Source organism: Chaetomium strumarium (genome assembly GCF_033439665.1).
Source record: "Chaetomium strumarium strain CBS 333.67 chromosome Unknown B0T15scaffold_3, whole genome shotgun sequence".
NCBI classification, from domain to species: domain Eukaryota; kingdom Fungi; phylum Ascomycota; class Sordariomycetes; order Sordariales; family Chaetomiaceae; genus Chaetomium; species Chaetomium strumarium.
In genome coordinates, this window is record NW_026944431.1 from 2,373,322 (window position 1) to 2,391,919 (window position 18,598).

The 18,598-nt window shown below is 55.3% G+C and overlaps 5 protein-coding genes across 5 annotated transcripts; 3 read left to right on the forward strand and 2 right to left on the reverse strand.

Moving 5' to 3' along the window:
- The first annotated feature begins 816 nt into the window (after positions 1-816).
- B0T15DRAFT_162022 (origin recognition complex subunit 4 C-terminus-domain-containing protein) lies at positions 817-3,978 on the forward strand. The gene is made up of 4 exons (XM_062862116.1): positions 817-2,326; positions 2,386-2,547; positions 2,599-3,030; positions 3,116-3,978. Exons 1-4 carry the CDS (start codon positions 905-907, stop codon positions 3,689-3,691), a joined length of 2,592 nt encoding a protein of 863 aa, XP_062722805.1. The 5' UTR covers positions 817-904; the 3' UTR covers positions 3,692-3,978.
- On the forward strand, positions 3,979-6,087 carry B0T15DRAFT_162023 (uncharacterized protein). The gene is made up of 2 exons (XM_062862117.1): positions 3,979-4,565; positions 4,635-6,087. The coding sequence occupies exons 1-2, from the start codon at positions 4,265-4,267 to the stop codon at positions 5,729-5,731; spliced, it is 1,398 nt and encodes a 465-aa protein (XP_062722806.1). The 5' UTR covers positions 3,979-4,264; the 3' UTR covers positions 5,732-6,087.
- A 1,351-nt stretch (positions 6,088-7,438) lies between these two features.
- B0T15DRAFT_510347 (regulator of G protein signaling domain-containing protein) lies at positions 7,439-9,664 on the reverse strand (the record flags this gene model as incomplete). Its single annotated transcript, XM_062867848.1, has 3 exons — positions 7,439-7,573; positions 7,636-8,973; positions 9,080-9,664. 3 exons carry the CDS (start codon positions 9,662-9,664, stop codon positions 7,439-7,441), a joined length of 2,058 nt encoding a protein of 685 aa, XP_062722807.1.
- A 5,501-nt stretch (positions 9,665-15,165) lies between these two features.
- Positions 15,166-16,432, forward strand: B0T15DRAFT_162104 (uncharacterized protein). Its single transcript, XM_062862120.1, has 2 exons — positions 15,166-15,295; positions 15,356-16,432. Exon 2 carries the CDS (start codon positions 15,620-15,622, stop codon positions 16,265-16,267), a length of 648 nt encoding a protein of 215 aa, XP_062722808.1. The 5' UTR covers positions 15,166-15,295; positions 15,356-15,619; the 3' UTR covers positions 16,268-16,432.
- B0T15DRAFT_162067 (RNA pol II accessory factor, Cdc73 family-domain-containing protein) lies at positions 16,432-18,065 on the reverse strand. Its single transcript, XM_062862119.1, has 2 exons — positions 17,317-18,065; positions 16,432-17,253 (listed from the first exon to the last, which is right to left on the reverse strand). The coding sequence occupies exons 1-2, from the start codon at positions 17,881-17,883 to the stop codon at positions 16,597-16,599; spliced, it is 1,224 nt and encodes a 407-aa protein (XP_062722809.1). The 5' UTR covers positions 17,884-18,065; the 3' UTR covers positions 16,432-16,596.
- Positions 18,066-18,598: the final 533 nt, after the last annotated feature.

Here is an 18,598-nt window from a genome sequence, read left to right on the forward strand (position 1 = left end):
AACTTTATTAATATACAAAGTCATGGTAAAGGCACTATCTCGATTATAATCTGGACAGGAATCTGGAAAGGGGGGAGGACTGACCTTATAGTCATGGAACGTGACTATCAACCACCGCAAAAAGGGGGATATAGCTCTTGGAGCTATCAGTGGGCATTGGAAAAGGGCCTTCTTCCAGTTTACGATGGTACAAGGCATTTCCAGCAGGATAACGCCCGGGTCTATACATTGTTATCCTCGACCGAGTGGCTCCTAAATCATATGATTGAGGTCCTTGAAGACTGGCCTGCTCATAGCCCAGATCTTAACCCTATTGAGCATATGTGGGCTCTATTGAAACGGAGGATGAAGCAGGAATATCCAGACATCTGGTTACTCAAGAAGAACCACGTAGATATTGCTGAGTTTACTAGATGTCTTCGGCGTTGTTGGTGGTCAATTGACCAGGCTCAGATTGACAGGCTGGTCGACTCAATACCCCGGCGATTGGCTGCAGTCAAGAAAGCCAGGGGTTGGTATACAAAATATTAATGGCTAGAACCAGGGCTTTAAACTGTATATATCTGCATTGCTAGAAATTCATTTGGTGGAACGTTATTGTAGGATAGGTGTCTTGGTCATGATGTCAAAAATCGTGTGGCGCGGGGTGGTTGGTGCGGGGTGCTCCAGACTTTTGGACACGTACTGTAGGTAGTCAGCGGTATCCGTAACTTACACAGTACAAACCAATCTTCCGATTGGAGGACAAGCAGCCAAGCGTAACCCCTGTAAATTGAACGCGCTGACCCATTGAAACGCGTTATGTTGAGCCGTTCAGCTCTTTTCACATGCGCGAGGAGGTATCTCAACACAACCCCTATGCTGCGAGACTGTTCTGACCAGAACCTTGGTCCTTGAGAAAAGGATGCCAAGAAGCAACGGCACCAATGCAGCCAGGAAGCGCACAAGATCACAGAACGAGGAGGACCTCTCATCTACAGCCAAGAAACGCCGCATCAAGTCATCAGAAGACTCGCCCGCTACTGATGGTGGCGCAAGTCAGGCACGCGAAGTGTCATCAACTGCAAACAAGCCTTTGGGGCGCACCCGTCGGGTGCTGACTGCACGAGCCGCCAACGGTACATCTGCAGACCCGCGAAAAGAGGAAACAGAATCGGCGAAGCGACCCGCTCATCACACCAAGGGCCAAACGGCCAGCAAAGAATTGCAGTCTTCAATCGGCTTCGAGAAGAGCAGTGCGTATGACGTGCCGGACTCGGGTGAGGATGAGCTGAGCACTGCCGGCGTTACCGGACGGGTCAAGCGTCAGAGACCTTGCGGTGCACAAACTGCCAGGGATACAATCGATTCCTCGGTCGCCGTGAGAGGGAACGGGCCCTGGAAGAAGAGACGTGGACGGCCCAGTAAGCGGGATCGCGAAGTTCAAGCCCAAGCAGAGACCGGGAGCGCTTCATTCAAGGAGGCGCCAGCCGGCCCAAAGGCAGCTCAACTGCCTAGACAGTCAATCGGCCGCGAGGGTCCGCCTTGCGACTCTCCCCATGCTCAAATCCAGGAAGTCGACGACGATGGTGCAGCTACGGATGATCTGCGAGTCGACAAGACGGGCCGAACAAGGAGCACAGCAAACGGAAAGCCAGCGCATAAACCTGAAGTACCGAAAGGGATTCTGACGCCTCGGAAGCCGAAAGATGACGTCGGTCGCCAGCAGAAACGCGTAGCGTTTGACGACGGGGCCGATGAGGAAGCAGTAGAGGAGCTGGCGGCCCAGACACCGTCACGATCGGCCAGGAAGCACAGTCAAAAGGCTAAGACCGTGGATGAACCGCAGCTCGACCATGAACTCGAAGACGCCAAACAGGCCTCGGACGAAGAATCCGGTGGTGACGAAGTAGACTATGACGCAGTTTGTGCCATTTGCTCCCGGCCGGATTCCACGCCGGAGAACGACATCGTCTTTTGCGACAACTGTGACATAGCCGTGCACCAAGAGTGCTACGGGCTCGCCGAGATCCCAGAGGGCGACTGGCTTTGCCGCAGCTGCTCGCAGGACGATGCCAGCTCGGCGACCCTTGGCGCGGCAAGTAGGACAAATGCCCCTGCGGTTGTCGCGCAAGAGAATCAGAGACCGAACGTCCCAAACTTCGAGCAGCACCTCCGAGCAGCACAGCGGGTGCTGCTCGACCGCTGCGCAGGCCGGCGTCGGATCAAGCTTCGTGGGCAGGACGAGGCATACGAGAAAGCCTACCGGCTGGTGGAGCAGACAGTTGTGGCGGGCGAGGGAAACTCAATGATGGTGATAGGTGCGCGCGGGTGCGGCAAGACTACGGTAAGCCTCTTCCACATTTGCTTGAAGAACGGTTAAGCTAAGTGGGCGTGCGATCGCAGTTGGTTGAGACTATCATAACCGAGATGTCGAAGCGCCACGACGACCAGTTCCACGTTGTCAGGCTGAACGGGTTTATTCACACCGACGATAAGCTGGCTCTGCGGGAAATATGGCGGCAGCTGGGCAAGGAAATGGAGGTTGAGGATGAGCTCGTCAACCAGGCATGTCAACTGGCAGTCCACGAACACCCTGACCTTTACTGACACACGCAGACCACCAACTACGCCGACACTATGGCATCTCTTCTCGCTCTGTTGTCGCATCCCTCCGAGATAGCGGAGACTCAGGACGGCATCACATCCAAATCGATCATCTTTGTGATCGACGAGTTCGACCTGTTCGCCACACATGCTCGGCAGACGCTGCTTTACAACCTGTTCGACATTGCGCAGGCAAGAAAGGCGCCCATAGCTGTGCTGGGGCTGACGACGAGGATTGATGTGGTGGAGAGCCTGGAGAAGAGAGTCAAGAGTCGGTTCAGCCACAGATATGTCTACTTGTCTCTGCCAAAGAGCCTTCCTGCGTACTGGGACGTATGTAGGCAGGGGCTCACTGTCGATGACGAGGACATGGTCCTGGAGGGTATCGACCCGAAATTGAAGGGCCACCGTTCCTTCTGGGACTGGTGGAACGGGATGCTTGAAGTAAGCACGGCCCTTCTCTCGCTGCTTGGTGCTTATGTCAGCTTCGAGTGCCTACTGCTAACCTGGAACTACCAATCAATCGCAGTCTCTCCATAACACGCAGGGATTCGTGGACCACCTGGAGTCGCACTTTTATAACACGAAATCGGTCTCGGCATTTCTGACCACGTGTATCGTGCCACTGGCAGCGCTCTCTCCCGCGGCGCCGTCACTGCAGATGCCTCCAGCCACGGGGCCTAGTGTGTCGCTGGAAGCGGCCGACTCGAAACTGCATCTCCTCGGCTCGCTGTCGGACCTAGACCTGTCGATGCTCATCGCGGCTGCGCGGCTGGACATTGTGGCGCACACCGACACGGTTAACTTCGCCATGGCGTACGACGAGTACACGTCGCTGATGGGCAGGCAGCGGGTGCAGTCAGCGAGCTCCGGCATGTTGGCGCTCGGGGGCGGAGCGCGGGTGTGGGGCCGCGGCCCGGCAGGCATTGCATGGGAGCGCCTGGTTACACTCGGCTTGCTTGTTCCGGCGGCAGCGGGCGGAAGGGGCACTGCCGGCTTGGGTGGGTTGGATGCCAAGATGTGGAAGGTGGATGTCGCGCTCGAAGAGATTCCGGCGGTGACGAAGCTAAATGCGGTCCTGGCGCGATGGTGCCGGGAGATTTGACCACTGCCCCTAATAGGAAATTTGCGCCAAGCCTTGCAGAGCCAAATCAATCGTGCAGCTGCAGCACCAGGGGTCCAACAGATCCTGCAGAATGAACGCCGTCCACCCATCCAGCATAGTCGTTTGAATCGGCAAGTACATGTACGCGAGTTCCTGGAGTGGCCAATGCTCGCTCATTCCGGGTAGGCGCCCCTGCTCGGGCACTTGAGCTGCCAGTTTATTTTCGGATGCACCGCCTCCCGCTCCCACGTGGTTGTGTCGCATCAGCCCATCACAGCCAAGACAAGGGGTCCAAGAGTTTGGCGGAGGATGGACAATGCGCCACTTCCAACGACGAGAAGCCCGAGTCGGATCGGGTTACAGCCGCCTGGCGCTGCAAATTGACGATTATTATCTACGCTATGATTGACTGTATATTATATACAACCCTATACTTGCCCGCAAAGCAGAAAGGAACTGCTGGCTTCCCGGGCTTGGCCTCCCATCTGAGCTTGAACGTGACGTTATCAGCGGTTGTTTTATGGTCGTTTGGCATTTGGCAGTTACCCAATTTGGCACTTACACGAGACAGCCATGTCGAAGCGCACAGTATTCACCACCATCACGCCGCTCCCAGCAGGCCTCACACGGCAGACCGTCCTGGATTTCCTTCATGACCATGAGGAGATGATCGATTTGAATCCTTTGGTCAAGGAGCGCCACCCAATCTCGCCACCACCTCACGCCTCGGCGGACGAACAACGCTGTCAATGGTACTCTCTGACAGACAAGATCTCGTATTTCCCGGGAGTGGCTGGTGATGTCACCTACACATGTGCTTTCAACGACTTGCCCACTGGACTACAGACACACTGCTATGCGCCTGCTGGGCTGAGTACGTGAAGACATCCATATCCTTCGGCACTTGGCGCGTTCGAGCCAAAACGGCTGATAACTGTGACAGCAATCCGCGACAAATGGACCGTCGGTGGCTCCCTCCCCGGTGAGCAAGCGCAGCCTGTCGAGCTCGGCCTCCGGGTGCCTTCAACAGGACTCTATCTCCGCGAGGACGTCGATATGCGCTGCAACGTGGTCATGACGAGCTTCGTGAAGAAGACGCTCAAAAGGTCGCACGCTGCACTTGTCGACCGGCTCAAGGTCAAAGCCCAGATTGCTAGCACGAGCGCCGGCAGACGCGGGTCAAGGAGCATCAGCAGCCAGCAGTATCATCATCCCTTCGCATCCGCTCCGTCGAGCCGCAGCTCCTCGGTCGTCAGCGCCTCCTCTTCTACCTCAGTCTACAGCACGGATGGCGGCTCGCTATGGTCACCTACGACAAGCAGCGTGGGAACAAGCCCGGCACCGTCCTCCAAAAGCCCGCCGGTCACGTACAACAACAGCAATTACCAGAACGAAGCCCAGTACAGGGCAGCCGAATACGCCGCGTCGCAGCCAAGAACCCTTCGCTCTCCGGCCCCTGAATCTGTATCCGTCCCATTGCGGAAACCGATGCCAAAACAAGAGCCAACAACGCCCTTTCTCCGCCCGGATCAGCCCGACGACTGGCCGCTGCGGTCACAACCACCGCCACGGCTTCCAGACTGGTCGCCGAAGCCGGAGCCTTCCGCTCAGCGGCCAAGGCCGCAGAACCAGCTGTGCTTTTCCGCGTACAGGCCGCCTGCTCCTGGGCAGCGTCAGCCGAACACCACAGAAACTGTTATAATTACCGATACCAATCCTCCCGCCAACGTCACCCGCAACGGTACCGCGGCGCTGCCGGATGACGCCCTCTGGCAGGCTCTAGGCGGCGGCCGTCTCAGAGCGAGTAGTCTGAAGGCTATCGCTAGTGACTATCACTCCAGGGACCGAAGCCATAGCCAGGGCAGCTGTCACCAGGATTACCCGCAAATGAGCCCCTACGACGATGAGAGTGACAGCGGGGTTGTTGTTGGCTTGGGCATGGTGGGTGCGATGCGGCCGGTGAGCATGCCCCCGCCGCTGAAGACGCGGGCTCCGCTGGTGGCCAGGGTGGATCAGCCTTTTGTTGCTCAGTTGGAATGAGGATGGCTTCCAAATTGTGCAGCGAAGTGCCCGGAAATGGAAAAGGTATCTTCGTATCGAACTACTACCTCGAGATTGGGCAGCCCATGTGATCTGCGAGAACAGTGCATTGGGAGAAAGGACCAGTTGGAGCAGAGACTGCTGCGTTCGATACCCCTGGGAAATATAAAGGCTATAGCCGTTTCTCGTCCTGTAGTTAATGGTTCTCCGTTATGTGATCCAGGTTGTCATCTGTTGTGTCGGGTTCTTCTAAGGCATGGATGGAAGTGCACAGCTAGTGAAAGAGAATCCAAATGTCTCGGAACGATAACCAGGAATTGCCGCGAAGACACCGGAAGCCGGGAAAAGCGGAAAACTGAACCCAAGCTTGACTAGGTAGTGAGCAACTACTGGTACGTCAGATCCCATTCAAGGAACGCTGACTTGAACGTCTCGGACACAAACCCTCACAACAGAAGCCCAATTACAACCCCAACAGCACACCACACAGCCTCTACCTCGACCTCCAACATCATCGTCAGCAGCCCTGACCCTAGACACAGCAACAAAATGGGTCGGTCGAACACGCCCGGAACCCGACAGGGGGCCACTGAATACGAGGCTGATGAGCGCGACGGTGGGTTGCTGCGGCCGTGGGGTGGCGCGATGCATGTTTCGTTTCTTGGTGGGCTGGCCTATATAGCAGGCCTTAGCTGTTCGTCTTGATTCTGGGATGCGGGAACTGGCCCGTCAGAGGAGAACGGGATTCGGAACCCATGGCGGACCCGGAAAGAGACGAGAAAGGGGTGTCGTTGTTTGTCAGATAGCTAAAGCGCGACCGAGAGAGCATGTCAAGAATTCTCGGAGAGAGATGCTGGGCACTGCTGTTTCATGCTCTTCTTTCAACCATGGGAATGTCAAGGAGGCCAAAAATGAGCCGCTGGACCTGCCCCAGGAACCATCCCAGGATGAAAACAACCGCACTATCCTGAGCAACCGGCCGCAAGAATGCCCGGCCAAGGCTGCGTAGACGGCAATCTAGAAAGCCGCTGGGATGACGAAGCTGCATCCCACTCATCCAAGGCAGGACCCAAAGTCACCACATTCCACGCGGCGCAAGTCAACAATAGCATTGTTGGTGCTAATCCCCTGATCCCAATGAAATAGAGTTCTGCCAAAGTCCGCTTTTCGTCTGCCTGCAGGTTTCATGGGATCATCAAGCAGCATCACCCGGACCGATTCAGCCTTCCCGAGTTTAAATGCCACCCTCCGTGACGCTCTTCCACCCCACTCTTTGATTCTTCCGTCCCCGCTCCATCCCACCTGCGACATAGAACACCTTGCTCGACGGCGTCAAGCGCTAACCCATCCATATGACAGAGGAGAGAAAAGAGTACCATGTGAATGCTCATGATCCGCTCTCTAGTCTATCCCGTCACCTCCCTCAAACGCCAAATTTTCATCAACACCGCGACAAAAGAGAGCATAGCAGAGGCATTAAGTATCAACGCATCGGGGTATCGGGAACAAAGCATCAAGCGCTTCCTCATGCAGAGAGAAAATGCAATGCACCCCGGGCCCCGATGACAGTGCAAAACAGAACGTTGATGCTATTGGAACCAACGCAACGGCCAAGCATCATAGAACAATTCGCCTGCTCTGTGCAGGTCGCAGCTCCTCGAAAGGTCGACTGGCCCACAGCCGTCTTATCGACGGTACCCTAGCCAGTCATTTGCGGTTAGACCTGCTCTGGCTGCGCTCGGGAACGCGGGTTTGGGACTGAGTCGTCGTGATGGCGTCAAAGTCGTAGTTCTTGAGCGTCTGCTCATACTTGGGACTGCGCAGGAACTTCGGGACCGAATCCTGTTCGTACGTCAGCGGCTTGTGTCTACAACAAGGATCCACTCGATCAGAGGTCGGCTTACACTCGCCATCAGCTTGAAGACGGCATTCTGCGCGTCCTCAAAGAGAGCTGTAACTTCGTGAAGGGTGTCGATCATGGCAACATCCTGTCCTACCGCCTTGGTCATCCGCGTCGCGAGGTTGTTCCGCAGCTGGTGATCGATGTTCAGCTCGCAGGGCAAACCAGGCGCCAAGAACGCGTTGTAGATTCCATATGCCTGGGCCATGATCTCCTTGATCCCATCAAGCGACACGGCACTGTTGGAACCCTTCTGCACGCTCCTGATCGCTTGCCTGCATTGCCGGACGAAGTCGTCCACGTCAAGATAGAAGGACAGGTTCTCTTCGCAATGAGTCTCGCGGAGGTTCTCGCGGAAGAGCAACCTCAAGGCAGGATCGTTCAGAATCTTGTCCAGCCGCTGTGTGTTGGAGTCCCGGGCTATGCCGCCAGCTCGCGTAGCCGAGAGGCCCTCGCTCTCCGACGCACGTCCTCGGGTGCTGGGGTTGAGGAGCTCGTGACCCTTCGCCGTCACCTGGTAGATTGCGTGCTTGGTGGGCTGGAAGAGATTGTGGGCCGGGTTTGCGGCCATGTAATTCCGATCCTGTTGCACGGCTTGTATGAGATCGTATTCCACAAAGAGCGAGGCAATTTCGATTGTTTCCCTCCTGTCGACCGTAGTGCAGCAATCCATCAGCCAGTCCGTCGCTGCTTTTCCGGTGAACGTCTCTTTGTACGTCTTGCCGCCGATTTTGCGTTCCTGCGCCATCTTGACCCCAGTAAGACCGTCCTTGTAATCGCTCAGCGAGTCTGAATCAGCCGAGTTCACGCTCGACTTGATGTTGGGGCCATTCGCGCCGATAAACCTCCGAAAGATGACCTCGATCGTGCCCCGGTCTGTTACCAGCTTATCCGTTTGTCCGTCCCGCTCCAGGGTCACCAGCTGCGGCATAGCCGTGCCGACGAGCTCGGCAACTTGCTTCTGCTGAATGCCGTTTCGGGAACAAAAGCGGTCCAGGATACAGATGCCCTTGGGGGTCAGCTGCCAGACCGACCCCTTCATTGTGTATACCTGCTGATACCTCCCATCTGCGGACTCGATGAATCTTGCCTCGAGAAACCGCTGGCAGATTGAGCGCGCCATGTCCTTAGCCATCGAAAAGGTTGTCGTCGTAGTAGTCGTTACAATCCTTGATGGGTCCTTCGGGTCTGGCATCCGGTTTGACTGGGAGAATTTGAGCGAGCCCAGGTTGTTGATGGCATCCTCGGAAAGAAATGTATGTTCCACCTTGGTAAGCCGCACCCGATGCGCTGACAGTGGCAAAAGGCTGACTATCAGGGTCGAGAAGAGGTCCTTGAAATCCTGGTGGCAAGTCTTCGGGTCAGCGTCGCGATTCCACATGACAGCATAAATCGACCGTGTCCATGCCAACGTCCGCCGAACCCGGGGCTCTATCACAAGCACTTACCCTGGTGAACGGACGATCATCGTCCGTCATGCGTAATAGCCGCGACGATGTTTGATGCATCTTGTTGTCAAGGCCAGGAAGGCGGGTCGGCTCGGGAAGAGAGGGGTCCGTCTCGCTGTATGGTTGAGAAGGAGGATTGCCGACAAGTAGAGTCGGGCTTGGCTGCTTGCCTTCGACGAGCGTCAGCCTCGTAGACGGAGCGTACTTGGAGGTCGGCCTGGCGGTGCGGAATCCCCCGTCCGGGCTGGATTGGGCGCCGGCGAGCAACTCGGGCCCGGTCGAAATGCGGCTCAGCGATTGGCGCGGCCGGACCCGTGGTTCAGTGATACCGGCGATAGTCCTGTCAACAAATGCTAAAAAGCCACCGGTCCGCTGCGAGCTGATTGACTGGTGGCTCAAGTGATGTGGACGGTGGGTGCTGCTGGAGGTGGAGGTGGAGGAATGGTCAACGCGAGAGGCAGCCCAGGAGGGATTCGACGGCGATCGGTTGCGGGAGGCGGCGTTGATAGGCTCTCGGACAGGATGAGGGCTCGGTGTTACTTCAGAAATTGGAGATGATTGGGACGAATTGGACGTCGCGGCCATCTAACAACCAGCGACTAAGAACTGGGCGCCAGTAGAATATGATGGGGGACGGGTTGCGTTCGTGTGCGGCGCCGAAACTGGGCAGCGTCGGTTCAAATATAAGAGGGACGCCCGGCATAACAGCGAGCAAAAACGTGGAGCGGGCCCGGACGGCTGCGAGGGGAGCGAACAATGAACTGCAGGCCAGGTGCAGCGTGGTGTGTGGGGACCCAGCGCATGGCAATCCTTGTGGCTTTGTACAGGTACAGGTACCCCAGCAAATCTGATGGGTGAGCTGTGGATCACACGGCGGAAACTGCCCGCCCATGCTGCTTGGCGCTTGGCGTCTGGCTGTCCGGCAACGCTCTTGTTCTGTTCGGCTGGGATTGTATGTACACAGTAGAATCGTTTGTAGACCAGGAGACTACTAGGTACCTTCATCACTCGAAGGGTAGGCAATACGGGAAGTGAGTTCTGATGTTTTATCTGACGCCGGAGATCGACGTATTCTTAAAACCTTCGTAAGAGAGCGTGAGTGACCGTACCAGTTACCACCTGCAAGGCCCCTCATTCTTCTGCAGACCGCAACATGAACTGCTCCACAGAGCACCAGTCACGGTTCCACCAGGCTATTCTGCACGTTTCTCCGTTTTCTATCGCGATTTGTGAGAGAGTACACTACAGTTCAATGGGAGAAGGGGGGTGAATTTCACTGTGAGGACTGGGAAGCATACCATGCGCGTTAGATAAAAAGAAAACCATAACACGTGAACATCTCGGAACGCGAGGTGAGGTGGTCATGAAATCGTGTACGGGACCTTACGAGATGGTTGCGATCGGCGTCTCACCTTGTAATACCATAGTTACAGTACAAGCTCGGCCGGAGTTAGCGGCAGAAACAACCATAACGGATGATAGGTTTGTGAGGTTTGTGTTGTGCCATCCACGTGGTCAGTGCTCAGGCCACGTTATTTAATGGTCAGCAAGCCGAGGTATTGTATGTACTATAAACTACCCCTGTGTATTACTTACATGAATAGAATAGGCACTATATGTACAATACTACATAGACGCAGGGTGGGGATAATAAGGTCATAGTCGAACCACAACAGTGTACCTAATAAGAACCTACCAGGAAGATAAGCATCTCATGAACAGGAGCTAGCCGGTGCAGTGAGATTCACCATCGGGAAAAGAAGACGGCCGGTAGTTGGCAATTTGCCTAGGACATGTGAGGAGGCATAAAGATAATGTTGACCCCAGCGAGGGGAAGAAAGAGAACGGCGGTCAAGCGGTGAAAGTGCTCCAACAGCCTGGTGGAGCCGCTTCGAAATTTGCTGGCGAGTTCCGCTTGGTGGGTGGTAAAGAATCATACTCCGTACAGAGTGAAAGAAAAAGTTCCTGTCTCTCGACGCGACAAAAGTTTCACAGCAAGATCTGCGCGTGGCTTCAGGGATTAATCCACGAGGTCTCACCTGCTTTGAGCGGAGGCCCTGCAGCCACGCTGTTCCATGCAGCATCTCAGGCTGTGCGAGACTGCGAGTTGGGATTTCCAAGGGTCCGTGCTTGCATTTCACTCAGTCTAGGTAACACTCCTCTCGTACCGTGTACATGTACATACGAATTTGTGGGACTAAAATGCTACCGTGAACCAGGTGGAAAAAGGCATGGCTCATGTCACTCCCTTTCCAGGAACTTGCTTGACTCGTCTCACATAAGTGGGGTGTAGTCTTCACTTTTACCCACCGCCTGCCCCTCACCACTTGGTTGGCGACAACCAAACTCGTACGTTTGTTTCCAGACCAAATACGATAACTTGGTGGGTTGTGAGCATGTTAGGAATAGACTTTTTTCAGAGCTTGTGAAGAATCGGCACAGCCCGCCTCTACATAGCACTAAAATCCGTCTATGATGGAGCTCGACGCACACTCCCCGCGCCAAACACCACAGCTAGTCCCACGGTCAGTGATTCCATGTATTGTGCCGCTGTGGACATCCGCGATCCGCGCAGATAAGTCCGACCATCGGACCGGCTTGTGATGTCGGCACCGGAGCCCCACACCTGGCAAGGGCTTCAAGCCTTCGATCCACTCAATCACCTTATGCAAAGTATGGTATCTTGTACTCGTATGTAGACAGCAGATGGAAATAACAACTTGACACCGAGAATATCAGGGCGGGGGGGGGGGGGGGGCTCGAGGCGGGGTAAGTTTGGGCCCTACACCTGTTACACTTACTGGCAGGTGCAGAGTTGCTTCTTCTTGTACATACCAACTATGGAAGCCTGACTAAAGGTCATCATAGGAAAAGTAATAGTTCTTGTATATCTGTCAAAAGCATTGTCGGCAGATGGGAGGACTAGACAGACTACCTACTTATGAATATCGGAATAACGTGGCAGATGATATATCCTGTATGAGCCCGGTGGACAACTGAGAAAAGTGTCAATAGCCAATATCAGGTACTACTAGTAGTACCCGCAGTGTCTGGCAGCCACAAATCGCGATGTCGGAAAGCAGCATAGTTTGCGGGTAAGATCGCTCAAGGATCTAATAAGTGTGTCTAATAACGTTAGCTAAGCTCAAAGGGTCAGAGAGGGACACAGCCTGGAGATATCGCTGTCTTACACCACCCTTATTGGATCCAATGGTAGAAGTCTTTGTACAATACACCGAGTCCCATCCGTAGGAACTCCCGGCGCTCGGGTTTGATGTTTCACCATCTGCAGCCCTCGTTCAGAACGAGACTGGTCACCACTTTCCACTCCTAGTACACAATAGGCAGTTGACAATGACGAGATGGCGCGTTTGGCCCTTCAAACCAGAAATAGCAAAAGGCAGTACCTAGTTGCCGGAGACTAGGTGGCCATCCTAACGAGTGTTCCCCGGAATACGGCTTTGACTGCACAAACCCACAAAATTATAAATGAGCGAAAAGTTACGGCACTCCTTGGTAGGTGTCGCCCAGTTGTTTTGTCCAGGTAGATCTACATATAGTATATACTGCAATCCACGCCGTTGTGGTGCAATGACGCCGGCAAGCCCCTCGTCGTCGGCGTGTCCGTGTTTATTGCGTAGTCTGCTTATTTCTTCCCTGGTCTAATCACTGTGGATGATAATCAACACGAAGTTGTCGTGCCTGGGGAAGTTACATAAGAATCATGCGATGCGCTATATATTACCAAGGAGTATTCCGTACATAGCTTATATACATATATCGTACGGATATTCCTCATCTTTTCATACATAATCCATCTGGGTAGCTCGTGCTTCGAAGTTGGTACTTCAACGCCACCACCTTCAACTCACCGATCAGACTGGGTGTGGCCAAGCCCCGCAAGCTTGCCTTCATCCCACCAGAGAGTAGCATTCAATTGGCCCCTTCCGCCCGTAACTTCTACAATACAACTTGCACTGTTAAGGTCTAAGGGGTAAGTACATATATCTCAGCTTTCAGGTAAGTTCTTGTACCAACACAGTGACTACGGTACCTAACCTCCCGGGAGATTGGAAACCACACCGGAGAATGCTGAGGGAACATGAACGTTACGTAGAATCAGGTATGAGCAAAGCCAGGCAGAAACACAGAACTTACGGCTGCAGCGGCGAGCAAGTCGCACCCAATGGCTAATAAAGGAACCTCCGGGTTGGAGGGTTCCGACGGGAGATCCAGAAGTGCAAAATTTGTCGGGCAACTTGAGCCGTATTGTACCTGGGGTATGTACTGGTACAATCGGCCCCGGCCGGGAAATAAGCCACGTGAACCAGCATTTTCATCCTTCCGAGGAAGAAAAGGAGGGAAAAGCTTGGGAGGTGGGGCAGGCCACGTGGTTAGCGGCAGCCGCCGCAAGGCAGAAGCTCCGGAACCTGAGCAGTGGAGTGGGGTGCGCAGGAATTCCTGATCAGGAGGGCCCAGACGTTCTGCTTACATGCATACAGTAATCCGTGCATAATGGTCGGATGTCGCATGCATTGGTGGTCGGAATATCCGTACGGTTTCTACGTGAAACGGTGCCCAGAAATAGACGAGACTAAACTAGTGTACGTTACCTTGTGGGTTACGGAGTACGTAACCGGGTACCATAACACCTATTGCTGCGAAGCACATCTCTAGAACTTGCAAGGCCTTACTGCAGTCTCTTGCCTTACGGATATAATACATACTAGTACCTACCTACACGTGTAGTGCTAATGGAAGATAACGCGAGCTGCTAATCAGTATTGACCCCAGTAATCCGAGATTCCATCACGGCACATGGCATAAAAGGCCGGGCGCTCCCTTGCCGCAGCTCCAGCACATCAACCAGCCAGTCGCCATTCCCGGTCACAACGCGGATCTCGTGAGACGGATGCGCGAGCAATACCTATCTATGTAAAGACACAAAGCGGTGGAACACTCTGCATGATGAGGTGCTCTCAGCGTCACCGTTTATGCGTCGCACTGGACCGTTGAGGGCACACGACAGGAACATGTCACAAACGCTGCGTCGCAAATACTAGTACTAGCAGCAATAAGCGAAATGACGGACGCAGGCGGGTCCCGCACCGCTAACGGTCGTGCCACGCATTCCACGAGGCTGCTTTTTTGTCAGAGATCGAACCCTGAAGTCAAACACCATCCTGGCACACACGATGCTCTCCACAGCAGCTGATCCTCCTTTCCGCGAGCTCCGAGGCTTCTAGAAGGAATCTACCTACCCCGGCCGCCCACATCCCGGTCCTCAGGTTGATGAGAAGGCGGCGGTTCGGCTGTTTGTCGTTTCACGATGGCCGATTTCATCCAGGGTCTTGAGTCTTGACAAATTGATGACAACTGACTAGGGGAGCTGGGTGGATGGATGTTGTTCTCGTTCCTCTACAACTCCTTTCGCGTTCGCCTGACCGCCGACTCACCGCTACAATTCGAAGATGGTTGACTGTGCGGTGCCAAGGGAATGGGAATGGGCCCAACTCGTTTCGCTGGACGCCATCCTCAGTGGAGGCACCCTGCAGTATCCCTTCGTACGCTATTTACTCACTGACTGGACTACAGGTCTCGGATGGCCTTGGCGTTCTCGATCTGTCTACGGAGACGTTCGGGCGGTGGTTTACAATCCCGGGCGACAACAGCTTACGGCGGTGGCAGTGACCGTCCCATAACGACGCTTTGGTGTCCGGGGAGGTCGACCTCTTCCCCGACGAGTTGGTGATGCGCAGCCGGAGTCATTGTGTAGCCCAATGAAGGGGACCGGTGGGTGGGCTACCTGTTCTTCAGGCGACTAACACAGTAGACCGTGACTCATTCCGATCTCCCCAGTAGACGTCTGACAGTAGGTATGTACTATATGTATTGTATTGTAAGCATAATGGATACACAGCGGATGCTGCCAACATTTTCATGCTCTGTTCCATTCCGGCTATGCCTGAATCGCAGAATCTGAGTTTTGTGCGAGGCATGGACCCGATATAATGGCGTCCACTCTACCAAGTAATTGTCCACCAGCAAGCGGTCCCAGAGTTTAGCCATTGCTCGCATGCAGTTGTTAACAGAGCAAGTCATCAACGACCCGGCAGCTCGTACATACACAACCTTACTACGGATACACTATATGGCCCGAGCTCTATCCTGAAGCAGCCAATGGCGGTTGTCGATCGCCCATGTGGCGCCGTTGCGGTAGGTTGGTTTCAAGCTCTGCGGCTCAGCCGGTGACGACTGGCTAACAAACACATAAAGTACTCCTTATCTTACTACTCTGTCCTGCGCAGGTGGCGAGTGCACCATGACAGAATCGACGCAATCGAATCTAGTGTAAAGTAATCAGGCGTCACATATTCACCTCCCCAGATTCGACTTCGCTCTTCGCCTTATTATCAAATGCCGAGCAGATAAGCTCCCAGGCTACCCTATGCCCACGGTAGATGCCGCGCAGGGTTGATCCTGAAACGCGGAAGCAGTCTAGAACCCGACGCAAGCAACGACCGCTCCGGGAACGGAACAATGCCCCAATCCGTCGTTTCCGACTTGGACTCACACAACGGTCGCTGCGACCACGGTCACCACCGCCAGCGCCAACACTGCGGAGACGCTAGAGCCCGCTCCCGCTCGCAGCGTCACCAGTCTCCATGTACATGTAGTACCCCGCGCGGGGATGGTCGGTACCAGACCGCCCGGCGCCGGCCACCCTCCCGCTCCCCGTCATGCGCGTCAGCATGTTCCTTGTCGACCTACAGCACCGGCAACGGCAACGGCAACAACAAAGCCCTCGTGCCCCACGACCACCACCACTGTCCTCCCTCAAGGACAGGGGAGCTCGCCCGCACCCGATCCCCCTCCCGACGCCGGGTTTCCATGGACAGCGGGCCGGAGGAATACACCGTCTACCCGGACGGGCGAATCCGCGAGCACAGCCACGACCATAAGCGGGGGAGATACCGGAGCCGCGACCAGGCTCGCAGGGACCGCCGGACTCGGCGTTGGAGCAGGAGCAGGAGCAGGAGCAGGAGCAGGAGCAGGAGCAGGGACGTGCGTGGCGGTCGGTACCGGTACTGGCACAGGGATGGGAGGCAGCGATCGAAGGAGGATGGCAAGGGGCTGTTGATTGCTGCGTTGGTATTTGTGGCAGGGATGATACTGTGTTCTGATTGACCGTTGTTTTCGAGGCGCTTGGAGTTGAGGACATGGAATATGATACCACTTGTTATGGGCGTGTGCAGGTGTGCAGAGTTGCACGTAAGCTCGGGAAGCACATCCTCTGGCGTTTCGGATTTGGAAAGAGAGGGATTTCAAGGATACCATGAGATATCATTGTCTCCAAAGTCCCGTTGTTTCGCACGCCAGGCTGTTCATACCCCGAACTCCTGATCTCCCACCTGTATGTAATAACCCGTCAGAAACGCCGTCCCCCAGAAACGTCAAGCTTGTGCCCCTATGTGATACAGATTGATTATTTTTATCGGGTATACAATACCCAGGTCTCAGATTGAGCTCGGCGCAGCATCTTTACGCCATCCCTTGGCCCGCATATTCGCCTCGATCCCCTTCCAGATGGCCTCGACCACCTCCCTGTCCCGCCACCGACTAGTCTCGGCCCCGGGCTGCCCGGGATCCCTCCACTTCTCGACCGAGCACGCGAGCACCTTATGCCCGAACCCACGGACCGCCTCGGGCAGCTGCTCCCCCCGCCAACCCAGGTAGACGCCCAGCACATGCTTGAATAGCTCGTTGGGGTTGCTCCACCGGTAGTTCTTGAACTGCCACGCCTGCCCCGTCGTGAAAACTGCCACCACGCGGTTCCAGTATTCTGGCTTGAACTGCTCCGGGCCCTCGACCAGGATGAAGCGCATGGGTCGCGACGGGTCGATGTCCTTGAGCGTGCGGGAGATATGCAGCATTGTGGAGGTCGAGTTGTGATCCGGGGGCGTGTAGCGGCCGCCCTCGAGGAAGGCCTTGGCGTTGGACATGCGCAGGAGGGAGGAGGCCGAGGGCGAGAGGAGGATGATGGGGTCGGGTCGGCGAGCCGGCTTTTGGTTGAGCGCAAGGGGCGCGCCGCTGCCGGCGCCGGCGGCGAAGGGAGGGCCACCTGGTTTGCGCGCCATGAAGGGCGCAGCGAGCTTGCGCACGTGGGAGAAGTCCTTGGGGTTCGAGGGTTAGGCCATACAGTCAACGAGGGGAGGGGGTGGTGGATGACGACTCACAGTTGGCTTGATCCCCCTGAGGACGGTATTCCGGTCTCCCATGCGACGCTCCCCATTGTAAATCTGCGCCAGGCGGGGATCTAGCGTCCCGCGTCCTGCGCGACCTGGCACGGCTGGCGCAGCCTTCACTGTCGCAGCAGCACCGGCCCCTGTCGCAGCACCCTTATCGCCGGGCAGAGGCTTGATGAACTCGCTCTCCTCTTGGGCGCCCTCCAGGAAGGTAAACAGCACGAGACGCTCGACGAAGGCAAACATGTGCACGGCTGTGGAGCCAGCCATCTCCTCATTAAGTTTGGTGGCAACGGCATTGTACTCGGGAATGGCGAAGTCGCGGTTCAGCCACGCAAAGTAGATGGAACGCACGTCGACAGCTTTACCTTCGGTCGACGTAAAGCGCGTCGGCGTATCAATTGGCATTGCGATACGGGTCGGTTGGGTGAAGACGAGATGAGTGGCCTTGGATAGCGGCGCTTCTTCCGACGAGTCGGCGGACGCGGTTGGGATGATCTTGCTGCCCGCCGCGATGGCCTGCCGCAGCAGCAAGAGCGGATCATCGGTCGACGCCATATGTATTCGCTTCCACGATGCGTGTGCGACAACTCAGTGCCCCCTATCTCAAGTTAGACTCGATGGCGCGGGAGGCAGGGTGCAGGGTGGTGCAGAGTGCAGGCGTCTCGGCTCGGTCGACGATGGTGATCGGAGTCGCGTTCGATGGCTCAAGGCTGCAGATGCAGAGGCCCACTTTTTCGCCGCGCTCCGGAAGGCTGAGTTGAGAGGACGAAGACGCTCGGACCATCTCGTTTTCCTTACTGCACCTAGGTGCCTGCCTTACTTTTGACGACTCGATAAGGTATTTCCGACTTCAGTGATTCAATCTACGAGTAGGCTGCTAGCCTCTAGGCACTATTATGGATAGGTACCTACTATCAAGCAGGGGCAAAATCTTCTGGTTGGAGTAATAGTTCTCTTTAGCAACGTCGTTACTTCTTGACGGTTTGTGACAACCAAGACGAACCCATTGCCAGAACACAAAAGCTGGATTCGTGTAGAACAGTTGATGTACCGACTTCTGTGTCGAAAGTAACGTGAGTGACGTAACTGAGGTAGTCTTTGTTGTGGGGCGGTTTGGAGCTTACCATGTGAGTTGACGTTATTTGTGCTCGTGTGCTATTGCTAGCTGTAAAGGCACTCTATTGTTGCTCTTCACTAGGTAGGTAACATGAAGTCTAGACTCCCAAGGATAACCACGAAGTGTAATATTTGCGTAGCTTCCCGCAGGCGA

What these genes read in the sequence shown, in the direction of transcription:
- B0T15DRAFT_162023 (XM_062862117.1), top strand. Translation starts at nt 4,265, where the DNA reads ATGTCGAAGCGCACAGTATTCACCACCATCACGCCGCTCCCAGCAGGC. An exon ending in CTATGCGCCTGCTGGGCTGA is followed by an intron (nt 4,566 to 4,634) that starts GTACGTGAAGAC and finishes TAACTGTGACAG; the next exon opens with CAATCCGCGACAAATGGACC.
- B0T15DRAFT_162067 (XM_062862119.1), bottom strand. Translation starts at nt 17,883, where the DNA reads ATGGCGTCGACCGATGATCCGCTCTTGCTGCTGCGGCAGGCCATCGCG. An exon ending in TCAGGGGGATCAAGCCAACT is followed by an intron (nt 17,254 to 17,316) that starts GTGAGTCGTCAT and finishes TCGAACCCCAAG; the next exon opens with GACTTCTCCCACGTGCGCAA.
- B0T15DRAFT_162104 (XM_062862120.1), top strand. Translation starts at nt 15,620, where the DNA reads ATGCCCCAATCCGTCGTTTCCGACTTGGACTCACACAACGGTCGCTGC.
- B0T15DRAFT_162022 (XM_062862116.1), top strand. Translation starts at nt 905, where the DNA reads ATGCCAAGAAGCAACGGCACCAATGCAGCCAGGAAGCGCACAAGATCA. An exon ending in GCGGGTGCGGCAAGACTACG is followed by an intron (nt 2,327 to 2,385) that starts GTAAGCCTCTTC and finishes GTGCGATCGCAG; the next exon opens with TTGGTTGAGACTATCATAAC. An exon ending in GGTGGAACGGGATGCTTGAA is followed by an intron (nt 3,031 to 3,115) that starts GTAAGCACGGCC and finishes AATCAATCGCAG; the next exon opens with TCTCTCCATAACACGCAGGG.